Raw genomic sequence first — 16,074 nt, forward strand, 5'->3', positions numbered from 1 at the left:
GCAGTGGCCGGAAGCAGCGGGCTTTGTTTCCAGCCGGACGCCTCGGGGGCTGCACGCGCCTCCCGCGGCCCCGCCACGAGCGCCTCATGGCCTTCAACTTCGGGGCGACGGCCGGTGCCGCCAACCCTACCGGTGAGTGCGCAGCGGCGGCGGCGGGCGGCTGCCCGCTCTCTCCCCCGTGACGCGCCGCAGCCGCCGAGCCCCAACGGTCACGGGGCGCCCAACGGTCGCGCGCGAGCCCCTCCCGTCCCCCCCCCCCCCTCACGTGACGCTCCGCAGCGGCCGAGCCCCCAATGGTCACGGGGCGCCCAACGGTCGCGCGCGAGCCCCCCCCCCCCCCCCCCACACACACACGTGACGCACCGCAGCCGCCGAGCCCCAACGGTCGCGGGGCGCCCAACGGTCGCGCGCGAGCCCCCCCCCCCCACACACACACACACGTGACGCACCGCAGCCGCCGAGCCCCAACGGTCGCGGGGCGCCCAACGGTCGCGCGCGAGCCCCCCCCCCCCCCCCCCACACACACACACACACGTGACGCACCGCAGCCGCCGAGCCCCAACGGTCGCGGGGCGCCCAACGGTCGCGCGCGAGCCCCCCCCCACACACACACACACGTGACGCACCGCAGCCGCCGATCCCCAACGGTCGCGGGGCGCCCAACGGTCGCGCGCGAGCCCCCCCCCCACACACACACACGTGACGCACCGCAGCCGCCGAGCCCCAACGGTCGCGGGGCGCAGCAGGTGAGCCCGTAACGGTCGCGGGCGTCCGGCACGGCTGGGCCAAGACTGAGCGTTCAGCGCTCGGCGGCGCCGGCTCCGGGGCGGGCCCCTCTGCTTTTTTCTCCCACGCACCTTCGGCCAAGGTCTGTCTTTCTGTTACGGATTTTTTTCCCCCACTTGCTTATTTCTTCTCCTCATGTAGTGATGGGAGGTCGTTGTAAAGGGGTAGCTGGGGCTTGTCCGCGTTCATGCGGTCGTGAAAATGTTAAAGTATCGCTCACTTGTAGAGCATGCAGGGTATGTGCGTCACTGCACAGGGATACCTGGTTAATGCTGTTGTATCACTCAGATTGTCATTTTCAATTGCAATAATAGTTGTCTAAGGATGAGACTTCTGGAAGTCGATTCTGAGAAGCACAAAATGCTGTTAATCTTGTGAAGAATAAGACATTCTCCTCTCTCCCCCTCCCCCTTTTTTTTTATTGCTGTCCAATGACTGTCAATGTAAATCAGAGCCTTCCAACTCTCATTTAATAAAGTTATTCTTTATCAGCTCTGGGAATGTGTAAAACAGATTGAATAGTCACGTTTTCAGAGTTGTTTGCACAGGGCTTGTCTTCTTTGCTAGTTTGTCTTGGGTTAATACAGGGGCTCTCAGCCTCATTGTGTCAGTGTTCCAGATCCAGACTTTCTGGCCCATGTTAGGAGAAAAAGATAATCTTTCACTGCTTATACAGCTAGTTACTTGATTTATTGTGCAGGTGGACCACACAGCCAAGAATTCCAAGTTGTCTGCCTAGCATGAGCCTGTTTTCCAGCTGTACTGGAAAGGGAATGATAGGGACACAGTGTATTAGCCCATTTTTCTTTACTTGGAAAAACTTGGGTGCATCAGGTGAAACACCTGCAAGCACAAGAGTGGACAGAGAAGAGTTATGAATACACTTCAGTGACTGTTAGTCCTACAGTGCTTGTCACTAGAGTTATTACTGTAGCAAAAACATATCTTAGCAGCTCTGGTTGTATTGTTGTAATTAGACTGCTGTAGCTGCCTATGTGGGGGTATTGTATTGATATAAAGACACATTATCCTTGCCGTCCTGATAGTTTATGAAATAATCATACTGTTGTCGGTCACACTGATACTGATGCAACTGTATCGAGCAGTCAGAGGTGGTTTTAAAAGTACTATTAATGAAAATCCTTTAATCACATGGAAATTCTTGTGTTTAGCTTGAAATAGGACCAGAAAATTCTGAAATGTCTTATATGCAGTATAATTGAAAAATATGCTTACAGCAGTGGCGTCAGGAGAGTTTATCAAACAGTAAACTTGCAATTGTCTTACTTGTGTAATATTCTTTAATATCAGTTAACTTTCTAGTTTCGTGTTTTAATTATGCCTGCCTTGTTGCTGGTGATGGGAAAAATATTTTAGCTTTTATTTCCTGAACCTACCTTTTAATTCAAACTAATGTTACCTTGCTCTTTTTCTGCTTCCCGCTTGTCAGGATTTGGTGGGCTTGAAACTGCAAACTCCACCGCCAGCGGGTTTAATTTTGGGGGTTTCGGATTAACTGCTAATCCTGCAGTGAATTTTAATATTGGGAATTTCGGTGTTTCCACTACCTCAACTCCACCATTCAATTTTGGTAACAGTCTGGCAAGTGCAGGTAGATAATGCATACATGCTTGTTCTATACTAAATGTTAATAGCAGGGGTCCAAGAATTATTTTCTTAACTGAGAGCCTGTATTTAGTACTAATCTTCTTGCTTCATATTCAGCGGGAATTAGAGACAAATGCTCTGAAAGTGGAATGGGTTTGAGAGCCATACATTCTTTTGCCTGTTAAATTCTCGAGAAAAAGCTGTTGAGGAGGGGAAAAAAGTCACTGTCTACTAAACTCTCAGTTGCTGAAATGGAAACAAATCGTGGTGTCCTTCCTGTTTTGCCTAGTCTAAAATCAATCCTCTGTTACCTAGCAGAACTGAAACATCAATTCTCTGATCAGATCCAGGTAATCGGGAATAATTGCAGAGTTGGTCCCTTAATGCCACATTTTCCTTACATGAGATTCTTGGACTACTGCAGTCATGTTTTTCATCTTTCCTGTGTCTTCTCATTGGCCTTCTGTTGGTTATCGTGAATGCACTACACCTGAGTAGTTTCTGTGGAGAAACAAATTTTATACGATCAGCACAAAATTAACAGTCCTCCCTTTAATCTCAGTTTACTAAATACTGTTCTGGCACATGTCCCAGGCTGTCTTGAAAAGATTTTCTAGATTTTGGGGAGTGTCTTTTGTGTGATGTGTACACTGGATATTTTTTACAAAAAGCATTCATGGTCCAGTGTAGATCCATCAATTCTGAGTGATCAATTGATACAACTTCAACTTTAATCTTTTCCCTTTTACATGAAAATGCTTAACTATGTTGATTTCCAATATTTTCAGCTCTGTGGAATTAGCCCACGGGGTCTTGTTGCAGCTGCTCGTATAGGAATTCTATTCATTCCCCAGTATCATTGCTCCTGTGTTAGACTGCTCTTATCTGTTCTGTGCACTTGAAGGGTCTGACTTGCTTTTTTTATTTGGTATGAATGCTGTTGAACTGTGTTTCTTTAGCTGAATTTGAACTGTTCCGGAAGACAGCTTGGATACATATTTTTATTTAGTAGCTTGCAATTTTAGATCCTTTTCCAAAAGAGGACACTAAATTATGAAACTATCTAAAAATTGTGCTATGTGGTGGTACTCCTGTTACAGTTCCTCACTTTCTAGCAGGATTGAAACTTGAATGCTAAAGGGAACGGCTCCTTATATCCAGTTTTATTAAGCTTGATGCTGAATGAGAATAAAATGCAATTGCAAATCAAGTCAAGTTTGGTTTAAACTTTTTTTTTTTATTTCTACAAGAGGATGGTAAGTATAGTAAGTCTAAAGATGCAACTTTTTTTTTTCTCTCTTGACATGTGAATTGGCAGTGGCAGTGCCTGCTTCACTGATGTCATTTTTCATGTGAACACCATTTTAAAAGAGCTGGGAACAAAGTTGTTTGATACTGCGGAGCTAGTGAGGTGTTCACAGCCCTGTCCGGGGTGCTGGGCTGGCAGGGGTAACCGGGGGAGGGGGGACCACAGCACAGGCTGCCAGGAGTAGGCATCACCTGAGGAGCCCTGTCCGGGGTGCTGGGCTGGCAGGGGTAACCGGGGGAGGGGGGACCACAGCACAGGCTGCCAGGAGTAGGCATCACCTGAGGGAGACGCCAGGTCTCTCTGCCCCCTGGAGATGGAGAGGGCTGTGCTGCTGCTCTTCGTAAAGGACAGTAACCGGTGCACTGCGGCTTCTTGTCCGAGATGAATCCTGTGGATAAGGGCACCTGCTGAGCGTGTGAGCTTATGCCAGTGTTTTCCCCCCTCTTAATCGCCTCTCTCAGCCCTAAACTCTCCAGTCATCTGAGCAACTGTCTTCTGTCCTGCGGTTTGGGCTCGGTGATGTTGGCCCGGGGGCTGCTCAGAGATGGTGCTGGAGCCTGCCCTTCCCCGCAGAGGGGGACTAGTTGAGGTGAGGCTGCCCTGCGAAAAGGGGGTGGCTTTGAGGGCCAGGGAAGCTCCTGTCACAGGAGGTGCTGCCAGTGCCTTGGCCCTACCCACTCAGCTATGGTGACGGGCCATGTGCCTGCGTGGGGCTGTTGCTGGGGGGCCCTTGGTAATGTGTTGCACCATGCTGCTGCCCTGTGGTGGGGCCACCTCTGTCAAGGGGGCAAATGGGAATGTGGTTTCCTGGGGCTCTTCTGGTACGACTGAGCGCAGGCCCTTGCTTGCTGGGGCCTCCTTCTGCCACTGATAGCTTTGGAATTTGTCTCCTTCTGGTATTGACTGAACCCCCAAACCAGGTTTAAGGGGTAAGTTGTTATCTAACAGGGAAATAAGCCTCAGAAAAGATCTCATAAATCTTACCCACGTATAGAAAGGAATGGTGTGACAGCATTCCAGTGTAGGAACAGCAATTGCATATGCTTTAGGCTCAGGTTTAACCACACTCAGTTTCTTCCTGTTTTTGCTCTTAAGACTTAAAAATGTTTTTAAAATGTGCAAGACATTAGATTGCTTGTTAAACACCTAGCAACAATGTTATCTAAAAGTATTCCTGAGAATGGCTAGGAAATACTGCTGTTAGTTGTGAGTGTCAGTAAGGAAGGCATGTCCCAGTGGTAAAGGAGTAGGTTAACTACTGCTTTTTTATTATTATTATTTGCACTTCTTGCACAGCATAGATGTATTGGCTTTCTGGTTCATGGTTTTTTTTCTCATTTACTCAGATAATGAACTCAGTAACCATGGTCAGTGTGAAGTACATGCTTGTAACATAGTACATTTGTCAACATCTCATGCCATCACCGAAGCGTGCAGTTTAGTGTCATGTTATGCATAGTTGCAGCTCACAACCTGCTGTCCATCTTACTTGTGAACTTTGTTCATTAGGTGCATTTGGAGGATTTGGGACAACTACCACCACTGCGGGGTCAGCGTTTAGTTTTTCTGCTCCCACCAACACAGGCACCAGTGGTAAGAGAGCACAAAGCTGAAAATGCTTTAAAATTAAACTTAGCATCAGTTCATAACAATTCATATTTTGCAGTTCACAACTAGAGTTCTCATACTTTGCTCAATAGCTCTTATTTTATTTTCAGGACTCTTTGGTGCTACCCAGAACAAAGGCTTTGGGTTTGGTACCAGTTTTGGCACAGGAACTGGAACTGGCTTGGGCACTGGGTTGGGAACTGGGTTAGGCTTTGGAGGCTTCGGTACCCAGCAGCAACAGACTAGTAAGTATGGGCTTCTGTTTATTTATGCTTTGGTTTTTAAGAAGTGTGTGAGACTGCAAAAGACTGAGTGGTGGAGCTGAAAGTATCATGAAAGGAGCTTGTTCCTGTCCATCTCTTGGTTGATGGAGACTTCCTAGAATATAGTTTTAAAATGTCTACCTCCACAGTCCTCACTTTTTTTTTTTTTTTTTTTTTTTTTTTTTTCCCTCCCTTAAATAAGAACTCAAGCAAGTGTCTGTTTCACCCTTGAGTTTCTGATATTTATCCTTTTGGTTCAGCAGTGATAGAAAAAGTAGTTACATTTATATAAGGCTGTGACTGCCAACAACAGTTATTACAAAGGGGAGGAAATGATGCTGCATTTAGATAACGAACAGCTGCAGGCTCTGAGTCCACTGAATTTTTAACAGATGTACCCTTCCAGTTAAGATACTGGAGATACTAGATCATGTAGTGGGTGACTATAGAAGTCTCATTTAAAGAAAAAAGTATTTTCTTCTATTCAGCACTCAATAATTACTGTTACTGATGAAGACTGGATGTAAAAAGATGCTTTTATAAAGAAAACACCGGATGCTGATTTACCTGTCCTGTATGTTTATTTTGCTTCTCAAAATATGAAGTGATATTGATAGATGCAGATGGTACATGCTAGCAGGCAAGTCTTCATAAAGGAGTTCGCTTGTTCTTTGCCCTCTGCTGCAGCACTGGGGAGCAGTTTGTTCAGCCAGCCCACGCAGACACCTGCCCAGTCTAACCAGCTCATCAACACAGCCAGCGCCCTCTCAGCCCCGACGCTTTTGGGGGACGAGAGGGATGCTCTTTTGGCAAAATGGAACCAGCTGCAGGCCTTCTGGGGAACAGGCAAAGGATACTTCAACAATAACATTCCTCCCGTGGAGTTCACGCAGGAAAACCCATTTTGCAGGTTTAAGGTATGTTGCTATTTATCTACCTACAAAGGATTTTGAAGGGTTAGTTGGCTTGTTAGTTCTGCAACTACTGTGCCATGAGAGCTAGATTAGTTTACTTGCTGTTATGAATAACCTGAAACTATTTTCTAGGTAATGTATGCAATTCTGGTGCATGATAATAAAAGGTTTGAAGATGTATAGATCCTGGAATACTGCTGAGGTAGTAGAAGTGCTGGATGCCCACGCACTAGATGTGCACATGTGGATGACAAAACCAGCCTTTTCTGTGATAGTACTGAGATCAGTGTGCATGTGGCTAGAGCAGATACCTGGAAATGAATTGTAGAAGAACGCTCTGTGAACCTGGCCTGTACGTACTGTCTTAAATAGACAGCTTGTGGCATTTTTTCTGCCTTTATCCCTGCAAGTGCTAAAGCTGACTTCATTCCGTGTATGGTATCGTCAGCAGTTCTCATTTTGTCTGTCATATCAGCAAAGAATATGTAGCTCTTCATCCTCTGCAAATCTCACATCTGCTGACTCCTGCTAAGCTTTGGACTTAGAAGCAAATTCAGGTCAGGTGTGGTAATAACCTCCTTTTCCAAGCTTATTCTTTGAAGCACAAACTTTCTAATCTGAATGTAGGCTAATGCTTAATTAAGACTAGTTTTGATACACAAATCAGGAGTTTTTATAAAAATCTTTGCAACTCAGTGTCTGAATAAGAAATGTTTGGTGGCTTTTGCATTACATCTTATGGTATTATCTTGAACATTTTTTGGATAATGCACCTGAAAAGTTGACACCTCAAGTGGCTTTAGAGCTTTCTTGGCTTTTATTTTTTATTAACAAAAAGGAGAAGTTTTCCTTTCAAGTTAGGCATGAGGTACCATGTACTAAATTGACTCTTGTCTCTGTGGCTTGAGTATTACTGCTGCTGGTATGAATTCCTGCATCTAGAATGAAATAATGAAATCAGCTATATGCCAGCAATGGCAGACATCCAGGAAAAATAGCACAGAATTTTCTAGCCCAGATATCAGTGCAGAGCATCATAAGCTAGTTGGTTTATTGCCTCTGTCAGCATCACACATCTAATAGGAATGAAGTTACTCAAAGGGTTTCAATAGGAGTTAAGGAATTCATCTTCACACAATTCCAGCTCTAGACAGTTGAGATGTGTACATTATTAACCAAGAAATTTTTACTTTTAAGGTTATGTCATTCAGGCCAACATTTTTAAGAACCTTAATCTCAAACTACAACATGATTTTTTAAATTCATTAAGTTTGGAAAAGAAATAGTGGAAGAGAGTGTGTGGGTATGGGGGAGGGAGGTTGTTTCTTCATTTGTTTGTTTTTCTTTTTAACAGAAACACTAGAGGGGTAATACGTATGGTCGCAGTACTACTAGTACTCTTTAGAATATAATGAGCTTTAGTTTTCTGCATGGGGGAAAAAACTCACCTATACACAGGTCTTTCTTACAAGTGTGAAAATCAGAGGTACATGTAAAAAGCAGTAGGTGGTGTGTGTGTGTGTGTGTGTTTAGGTGTTTTGTCTTTTCTTTTGAGTTTAGGTAGGAACAAATAGCTTAATTCAGGAACAGATGCAATACCAGTAACTTAAGTCACTTTCTTTAAAAGACAGCTTTCTGTTTGACACTCTTACAGTGCGTAATTCCTCCCCAGCTTTCACTGTTGTGCACTGTGATAGGACAGAACAACTGAAGGAAGCTGCTTTTGTGAGCCTTACGCCCGGGCTGACCGAGGATGGGCTCTGTGGCCAGTCCCCAGCTCGCTTCTCCCCTTAGCTGAGCTTGCAGGGAAAGCAGCAACTGAGCCACGAGCAACGTCAGTGCCTCATAAAGCACCCGCTGTTGAACATGTCGCCACTGGTATGCTGGCGCAACAGTACGGAGACAAAACAAACTGCCCACTCTGCTTAGCTTCTGATGAGTGATCAGTTATTGTTACTTAGCTCAATTAGTGTAAAGTGTCCCTGTATTGGGTTATGATGATACATTAAAACACCTATTCTTACTACAGCGTTATCGGTGACAGGATAAAGATGACATTAAACCTTATCAGCAATTGTACAAAATGATGATACTTAATAATCAAACGAAAGCTGTCCCAAGAGTTTCTGTGATTATATTGATTGATGTATGACTTAGGTAGTAGAAATATTCCATATTTGTGTTTGACTTGTATTGCCAGGTAAACTGTCTTGATCTAGAGTAAGTTGATACTAAGGGTGAGTTCCAGAAATCCATAGAGGATTATGGTTGGCCTATTTTGTTTAAACTATTATAGTGGCTGTTTGTCATTCAGACATCTGGAAATTCCATTTTGCAGGCTGCTTCTGGAAATCCTTAGTAATTGTTCTGTGTTGGAGTTTGGTTCTGTGGTTCCTTTTGCACCTTAGAAAAGGTGTAAATTGTAGAATGTTCCTCACTGAGATCTTCAGTACCATAAACATTCTGCTAAGTTTGCACCTCTTGATCAAAGATGGGGTATGATCACTAAAAACTTCATGTAAAATGAAACTGTGTCAGGAGCTACTCTGGCCTTTTTGGTGCACTTCTTGAAGTGCAATTGATTTGTTTTCGCATTTCTGAATATGCTGCGACTTCCATTTAGAATCAATTGCTCTAAGAACTGGGGGATTTATCTTAAGTTTGCTTCTCCCCTTCACTCTGCATAGGTATGCTTTTGCTGAGTAACGTGTCTGTTTTTTGTTTGTTGACTTGCAGGCTGTGGGTTACAGTTTAATGCCCAACAACAAGGATGAAGATGGCCTTGTAGTCTTAGTCTTTAATAGAAAAGAAATAGACATTCGAAGCCAGCAGCAGCAGCTAGTAGAATCACTACACAAAATTCTGGGAGGAAACCAGACCCTCACTGTCAACGTAGAAGGTGTTAGAACGATGCCAGATGACCAGTACGTGAACTTAACGTGGTTTTGCCCTTTTCTCTAGCACTGTATTTATAAAGGGTTGGTCCTTAGTCTACTTCAGTATGTTAGTGTTTGTTCTTCTAATATGGTTGGTGTTCCTAAATGGTGATAGCTTTTTTTTTTTCCTCCTTCTCAATTTTGCCTTTACTCTTCCTGTGTTTGACTTTTGTATCTTTTTTTTTTTTCTTAGTGCTTTTTCTTAAGGTATTAAATCCAGTATCTTTCTTGTGCATGTTCCTTTAAAGACCAAAGCTTTTAGGTGACTCCTGATGTATTGAGAAGTAAAGGACTTTCATAGCTGCTCTTTTTTCCCACAGCGGGTAGGAAAATACAGCAGGAAAAACAATAGGGGAAAAAATAAAACAGGGCATGGATACATACAAACATATTTGCTGTTGAAATGGAACCTGATGAACATGCCACCATGTGATATGGTGGTTAAAACGGGGAAGCTGTAACCTGTAGTGTATTTGCAGCATATCTTTCATGTTTAATTTTGTTGTGTTAAACCCCAGGTTTACTGCTACTTCATATCTCAGTTTGCTAAAGAAAGCTAGCAGTCTGCTGGGAGAAGTGGCGACTTAGATCTAGGTTTGCTGTTCATTGTGCTTGTTTAAGCTGCTGGCCTCTGCCGAGCTGACAGGATCCTTTGCCTTTCTCAGGACTGAAGTCATCATTTACGTTGTTGAGCGCTCGCCCAACGGCACTTCCAGGAGAGTTCCAGCAACGACCCTGCACGCTCACTTTGAGCAAGCCAACATAAAGACGTCCCTGCAGCAGCTGGGGGTCACTCTGTCCATGGCCAGAACGGAGCTTTCTCCGGCGCAAGTCAAGCAGCTCCTGCAAAACCCTCCTGCCGGTATGTAGCCCGGGGCAGCAAGCTCAGGCTGCTAGTCAGGCACTCGTGGGCCTCTGAGAAAAACACGTGCTTCATCTCTCTAGAAACCACCTTGTAATGCTGGCAGGGGTTTCCAAGACACTCTGACATACTGATGGCATGGTTATAATTGCAGCCAGCTTTAACACTGAAGTGCATTGTAGTTTATTAAGACTTGCCACACAACACTAGGCTATACCATTTAGCCATCATAAATCACTTCAGCTTGTTAGATTTATTTATTTATTTATTATTTTTTAAGTTAAATATCAGAATAATCGCATCCTGTATTTGCTTCTCATTTTTTTTTCTGGGTCATTTGGACTGTGTAGAGACATGGCATGGCCAGAGGTAGTAACCTTACTGCTTTGTTCCACAGTGCAGTGCTGCTAGTACCACTTCATAGGGTAACTGTTAGCTTATTTCTTTGTGTACAGTACTACAGGTAATTCTTGCCATAAGCTCCCTGAAATGAGTCAGGGAAGGCAATGTGCAGTACCCAGCAGGCTATATATAGCATGCTTGATGAGACCCCATAATTTTAAAATATAGCAAAAATCATTATACCTGGATTGCAAAACGAATTGGGCCTATTCTTGCAGAAAAACCAGAGGTGAGCGATGTTTTCCAATTACTGCGGTGCTGGGAGAAGCTGTGGCCTTCTCTGATACTGGAGGCGTTTCGCAGGGGCTCTGTGTTGGTAGCTGAGTGCAGGCTGTTGGCTCGTGACTGAGGAGGAAGCTGATTTTGTAGGCTGGCTAATCAAGCGGTACGAAACGCGCACACATGCTCAGTGCTGAGCGCTAGAGGAGCAGTCACCTATGGACACGAACGTTAAGGCAGTACATTGGAGGAACAACGTGCGGTGTCGTTTACTTAAAACATGCCGTGATTATGGTTTGTAAAGAGCAGACTAGGAAAGTCTGCTGTTATACTGGCCTGAAACTAATATGTTTTTTGTGTTTTTGGTCAGAAAGTTGGTTACTTCTATATCTGGTTTTGTTTTTTGTTTTTTTTTCCTAATATTTTAAACACTAGCATTCCTACCATTTTAAACACTGGTTTCATTTGCAGTAAGGTCTGGAGAACGTAATAACATGCGTTATGGTGTTGAATTAGAACTAGATTGTTTTAATGTGTATTCACTTGATGAAGTACTTCATGGCAAAACAAGCAGCTCTTCTGGGAAGACATAGTAGTCCTTAATATAAATCCTAATAGGAGCCACGATAAATTCTACTTTTTTTCCCTTCTCCCCCAAACTGCTTTGGCACTCTGATCACTTAAAGCATTTATCATCTTTCCTCTTCAAAGTCTGTGTGTATAAATAAATAAAAACCATCTGTAGCATACAGTGGGAACACAAAGAACTTTTCCTCCTGAAGCATGTACAGTGTGTGGGTATTTTTTTATTATTACTATTTTTTTATTATTATGACAATTACTAGTCTTTTTTTCTCACTCTTTCAAACTAGTAGGCGTGTGTGACAGCCTTTTGGGCTGGACTTACTGGCACAGCCCAGGACCAAGATTTTAAGAGCTAACTTTTAATCTTAGTTTGTACAACAATAATTCAGGTTACTATAATTCATGGGTTTTGTCTTTCACAGTACTTCTACTTAACAGCTGTGTGATAGAAAATCTGTTCAGATCTGTGCATAATATGTATGTATATATATATATATATATTTTTTTTTTAAGGTGTTGATCCTATTATCTGGGAACAAGCCAAAGTTGATAATCCTGATCCTGACAAGTAAGTCTAATAGTCTGAGTATTACAAAAAAGACTTGTAAAGATAGAGAAATACAGAATAGTCTGGATTATTCTTCAGGTAACTTCTAAGAAACCACTTGGAGAACAACTTTGTCAAGTAGAGATTTTGTCTGAAGTAGTGAAGATAACTAGGGATGCCTGCCTCATACCCTAACCCGTTTAGATGCTTAATGGGAGTCAGGGTGAAAAGCCTTGCTTGAACGACTTGGAGTTGTGGTGTTCTCTGTTACATGAACTAGTTCATGTAACATTTTTCCACAGTCATGACTTTTGTAATCTACTAGTACTATTCCTGCAGCCTTGTACACTGCAGTGGCTACAGATAACTTGGGCTGACTTCTGTTATAATTGTTAGGAATAATGAGGACGGTAGAATTTATCAAGAGCTGTGTTAATTAATAGTGGGCCAAGATCACCTGCAACTTTAGCTCATACTGTATTCACAGTTATTGTCCAATGTATGTCTTGTATAAAAATATGTTGTAAGAAATATTTCTATTCTTGTAGGCTTATTCCTGTGCCAATGGTGGGTTTCAAGGAACTGCTGAGAAGATTGAAGGTCCAAGATCAGATGACCAAACAGCATCAAACCCGATTAGATGTAAGGCTTCTCGTCTTTATTGTGACTGTTTGTTTGTCCATGAGGGAGGTGGGATTAAATGACCCTCCCTTCCGCACGGTGAATTGAACCATGAACGTAGAGCTGTGGGGTTCTTGGTTTTTTTTCTCATTATTCCTGCAGCTGAACAAGTGAGGTACCCTCTTGTGATTACAGGTAACTTACTTAGGCTGATTTCCTTTGTGGTTGTCAACAATTGTAAAGAAAGGGAGAAGTTTGTATCTGCATAATCCCAATCCTTCAGAAACAGGGAAAACCTGTATGAAGGGAGCAGATAGCTTAGCTGAAGCAACGTAATTTTTTTTGTGCTAGGAGCTACCCTGAGGCAGTATAAAGTTCCCTTTCTGGCCTACAAAGGAAGAAGAAATAAATAGTTGCTTTTAATGAAGCAGTTGGGCCTCTGCTAATCACAGAGGACATGTCCAACAGATATCAGTACATCCACAGGATGCCAGTCCAGTTTTTGTAACTGGTAACTTTGAAGGACCCTGACTATCCTTTTTTTTTCTCCAAGATAAGAGCTCTTTTTGTTCTGCATTTTTGTACCCTCTCTCTCTCTCCCCCCCCTTTTTTTTTTTTTTTTTTTTTTTTTTTTCTTTTTAATCTTCTGGGCAAAATCTGAGCAATATATTTTTGGGGTTGTTTTTTTCCCCCAGGCTAACTGTGGTGGTATACGCTAATTCAAACTTGTACTTTTAGAACAGCTGAATTACACTGTAATGGCAGGACTCTAAGCTGGGCACCCAGTTTGCCGATGCCTTTTGGAAATCCCACTTACAGCTAGTTTTTTCTGTTGCATATGAAAACAGGTTGCAAGCAGAGCAGTAGTAGTCCAGGGAAAAGTCAGCACTAGCAGCAGGTGAACCAGAAGCAGATATGACTCTGCTGCAAGGAATATTGGCATGTGAAAGCATCTCTGGAGGCCCCTAAGCTGCTGGACCACCAGGCGTTTTGGTGCTCCTAGTCTGAAATCGGGACTAACGTGTCCTAATATCAAAAAGTGTCACAGCTTCCAAATGACTTGTCTCCTTTGCAGATAATATCGGAAGATATCAGTGAGCTGCAAAAAACCCAGACAACTACTATGGCAAAAATTGCACAGTACAAAAGGAAACTGATGAAGCTTTCTCATAGGACACTACAGGTAATGTGGATATTCTAAATAACTCTTGTGATAGGCAGCCTAGTGCCAGCAAGCAGAGTGGCAGGGGCATGGACCTGACAGGTTGGCTTTGGCAGTCTTGTGCCCAGCCTCATAGTGTGACCAACATTAAAAAAAAAGAAATGCTGACTTCATTTAATGCTGTTGCTTTAAGTTGCATGCAAATCCATCGGAAAAGGCTTGATGGACGTAGCATGTCTCGCTCCTCCGGGGCCCTTCTCTCTCCCTTGCCCGGAAGCTGTGGGATTGCCTTGAGGAGCAGGCTACAAAATGGAACAAATCTGACCAGAGAAAGGCCAGAGTAGGGGCAAAAGGAGATCTGGAAGGGCTAGTGGGGAAAGAGAAAAGCAGACAGTCCCTCCTAATGCTCCTCAGAGGCTTCTTTTGCAGGTATTAATAAAGCAGGAAATCCAAAGGAAAAGCGGCTATGCAATTCAAGCGGATGAAGAGCAGCTTCGTGTGCAGTTGGATACAATTCAGTGTGAGCTTAATGCACCTACACAGTTCAAGGTGAGTGATTACTAGAACTTTGCCCACCACTCTTTTTTTTTTTTTCTCTCATAAATCATTAGGAAGCATTGCAAATTCAGCATAGAAACACTGCTTGAAGACTTTCTACAAGTACTAGGTTATAGTGTCGTGCTCTTTGCTGCATGACTGTGAAAACATATCTTTGAGGGTTTCTTAAGTATTAACGTGCATTAATTTATAGTTTTACTCTAAAACAAATTATTAAATGATTTGAGTATAAATTTGAAAGACGTGCTCTTCACATGTCTTTCAAAAAAAAAAAAAAAAAGTGTGCTAAAACTGGAATGAGCAGCAGTACTTCCTGCTCTGGTGACTCCAGCAGTGTTAGATGCTGCTGACAAAGTGAATGAGTTGTTTAAGCCCTTCTCTTCTCATCTGTCTTTCCAGGGCAGACTGAATGAGCTCATGTCCCAAATCAGGATGCAAAACCACTTTGGAGCGGTAAGGGCTGAAGAGCGCTACTACGTAGATGCTGATCTCTTAAGGGAAATCAAGCAAGTAAGTTACTTGGAGAAGCCTGGGATACATAAAAAATACATAAGTAAAACTACTCCTGGCACTAACTTGGGAGAGGTATTTTGAATTTGATGTGGCCTTCAGTTGTTTGATGATCAAGGGGGTTTTTTTGCTGATTTTCGCAACAGTACATCAAGATTGCACAAAGTTGCTCGATGCAGTGAAGCCATCAATGTGGAAAGTGCTGATTTTTCTTCTCTCAAATAAATTATGTGGGGTTTGCCAAGGCCTCCCCACTCATGGCAGCTTTGAGGAATATTACTTAAAATCTGTCAAGTTGCACTACACTAACACTTTCTTTTTTAACCTATCTATCTGCAGCATCTGAAGCAGCAGCAAGAAGGCCTGAGTCACTTGATAAGCATTATAAAGGATGACTTGGAGGATATAAAGCTAATAGAACATGGGCTGAATGAGAGCATCCCCATCAGAGGAGGCATCTTCAGTTGACCTGTCAGATGGCTGCTGGGGTTAAACAGAATGTGTTACTTCTTGGTTCACCTTCCAAGGCCAAAATCAGTGAGGTAAAATAAAACACGCATCTTCTAGAAGCAATGGTGTATTGGTTATTATCTTTAGAACTAGCAAAGCCTCTTCTAAGCTTTTGAACTTGACCTTTGGAAGGTTTATATTTTATAAAGCTGTATACGCTTTAATAAAGGAAGGAAAACTGAATCTGTTCAGATACTGGTTTACTATAAAATTATATGTACTATTGTACATTGTTTCTATTTTTTCACAACAGCATTGTCTAAAAAAACACAGTGCTGGGGGAATTGTTCCACTTGTGACTTGTTTTGTGGAAAGCTTAGCCTGCTTCCATTTTTGTCAAAAGAACTGAATTAATAACATTATGTAAAGAGCTTATTTAAATCATTACAGTCATGTATGTTACTTTACTGTAAGCCATTACGATACTATGATTTTGGGGGGTAAATTGCAGGAAGTTGACGTTATCGTTGCCCTTCCGTGGGCCTGCAAGGACTTGAAGGCTATGTTGTTATCTCTTTACATACGTGACCTATACAAAGCTTTCCTGCCCCTCAATATGCAACAGAATGTCTAGATGTCTTCTGCCTTTTTTAATTTCTGGAGACTAATAAATTCAGTCTCACTTTGTCAAAAGCCGTGCATGGTGTTGGCTCTTCTTCAGCTACGCCAGAACA

General features: G+C 43.0%; 1 protein-coding gene across 3 annotated transcripts; it reads left to right on the forward strand.

Annotated features, from left to right (window-relative positions):
• The first annotated feature begins 15 nt into the window (after window positions 1–15).
• Window positions 16–16,033, forward strand: NUP54 (nucleoporin 54). 3 transcript variants are annotated; one of them, XM_062574241.1, is made up of 12 exons: window positions 16–132; window positions 5,213–5,296; window positions 5,422–5,556; window positions 6,262–6,491; window positions 9,225–9,412; window positions 10,090–10,286; window positions 12,006–12,060; window positions 12,588–12,681; window positions 13,736–13,843; window positions 14,237–14,371; window positions 14,780–14,890; window positions 15,230–16,033. In XM_062574241.1, the coding sequence occupies exons 1-12, from the start codon at window positions 87–89 to the stop codon at window positions 15,356–15,358; spliced, it is 1,512 nt and encodes a 503-aa protein (XP_062430225.1). In that variant the 5' UTR covers window positions 16–86; the 3' UTR covers window positions 15,359–16,033. The 3 variants fall into 3 exon arrangements, with proteins under 3 accessions (XP_062430225.1, XP_062430226.1, XP_062430227.1); XM_062574242.1 differs by having other exon boundaries at window positions 14,252–14,371; XM_062574243.1 differs by lacking the exon at window positions 16–132 and adding an exon at window positions 2,200–2,398 and having other exon boundaries at window positions 14,252–14,371.
• The last annotated feature ends 41 nt before the right edge of the window (window positions 16,034–16,074 follow it).

The sequence above is a fragment of the Rhea pennata genome, chromosome 4, assembly GCF_028389875.1.
Source record: "Rhea pennata isolate bPtePen1 chromosome 4, bPtePen1.pri, whole genome shotgun sequence".
Taxonomy (NCBI): Eukaryota; Metazoa; Chordata; class Aves; order Rheiformes; family Rheidae; genus Rhea; species Rhea pennata.

Excerpts from the sequence above, each read along its gene's own strand:
- NUP54 (XM_062574243.1), top strand. The coding sequence starts at position 2,200 with ATGTTACCTTGCTCTTTTTCTGCTTCCCGCTTGTCAGGATTTGGTGGG. Across the intron at positions 5,557-6,261 it reads TACCCAGCAGCAACAGACTA|CACTGGGGAGCAGTTTGTTC; the intron begins GTAAGTATGGGC and ends CCTCTGCTGCAG. Across the intron at positions 9,413-10,089 it reads AGAACGATGCCAGATGACCA|GACTGAAGTCATCATTTACG; the intron begins GTACGTGAACTT and ends TGCCTTTCTCAG.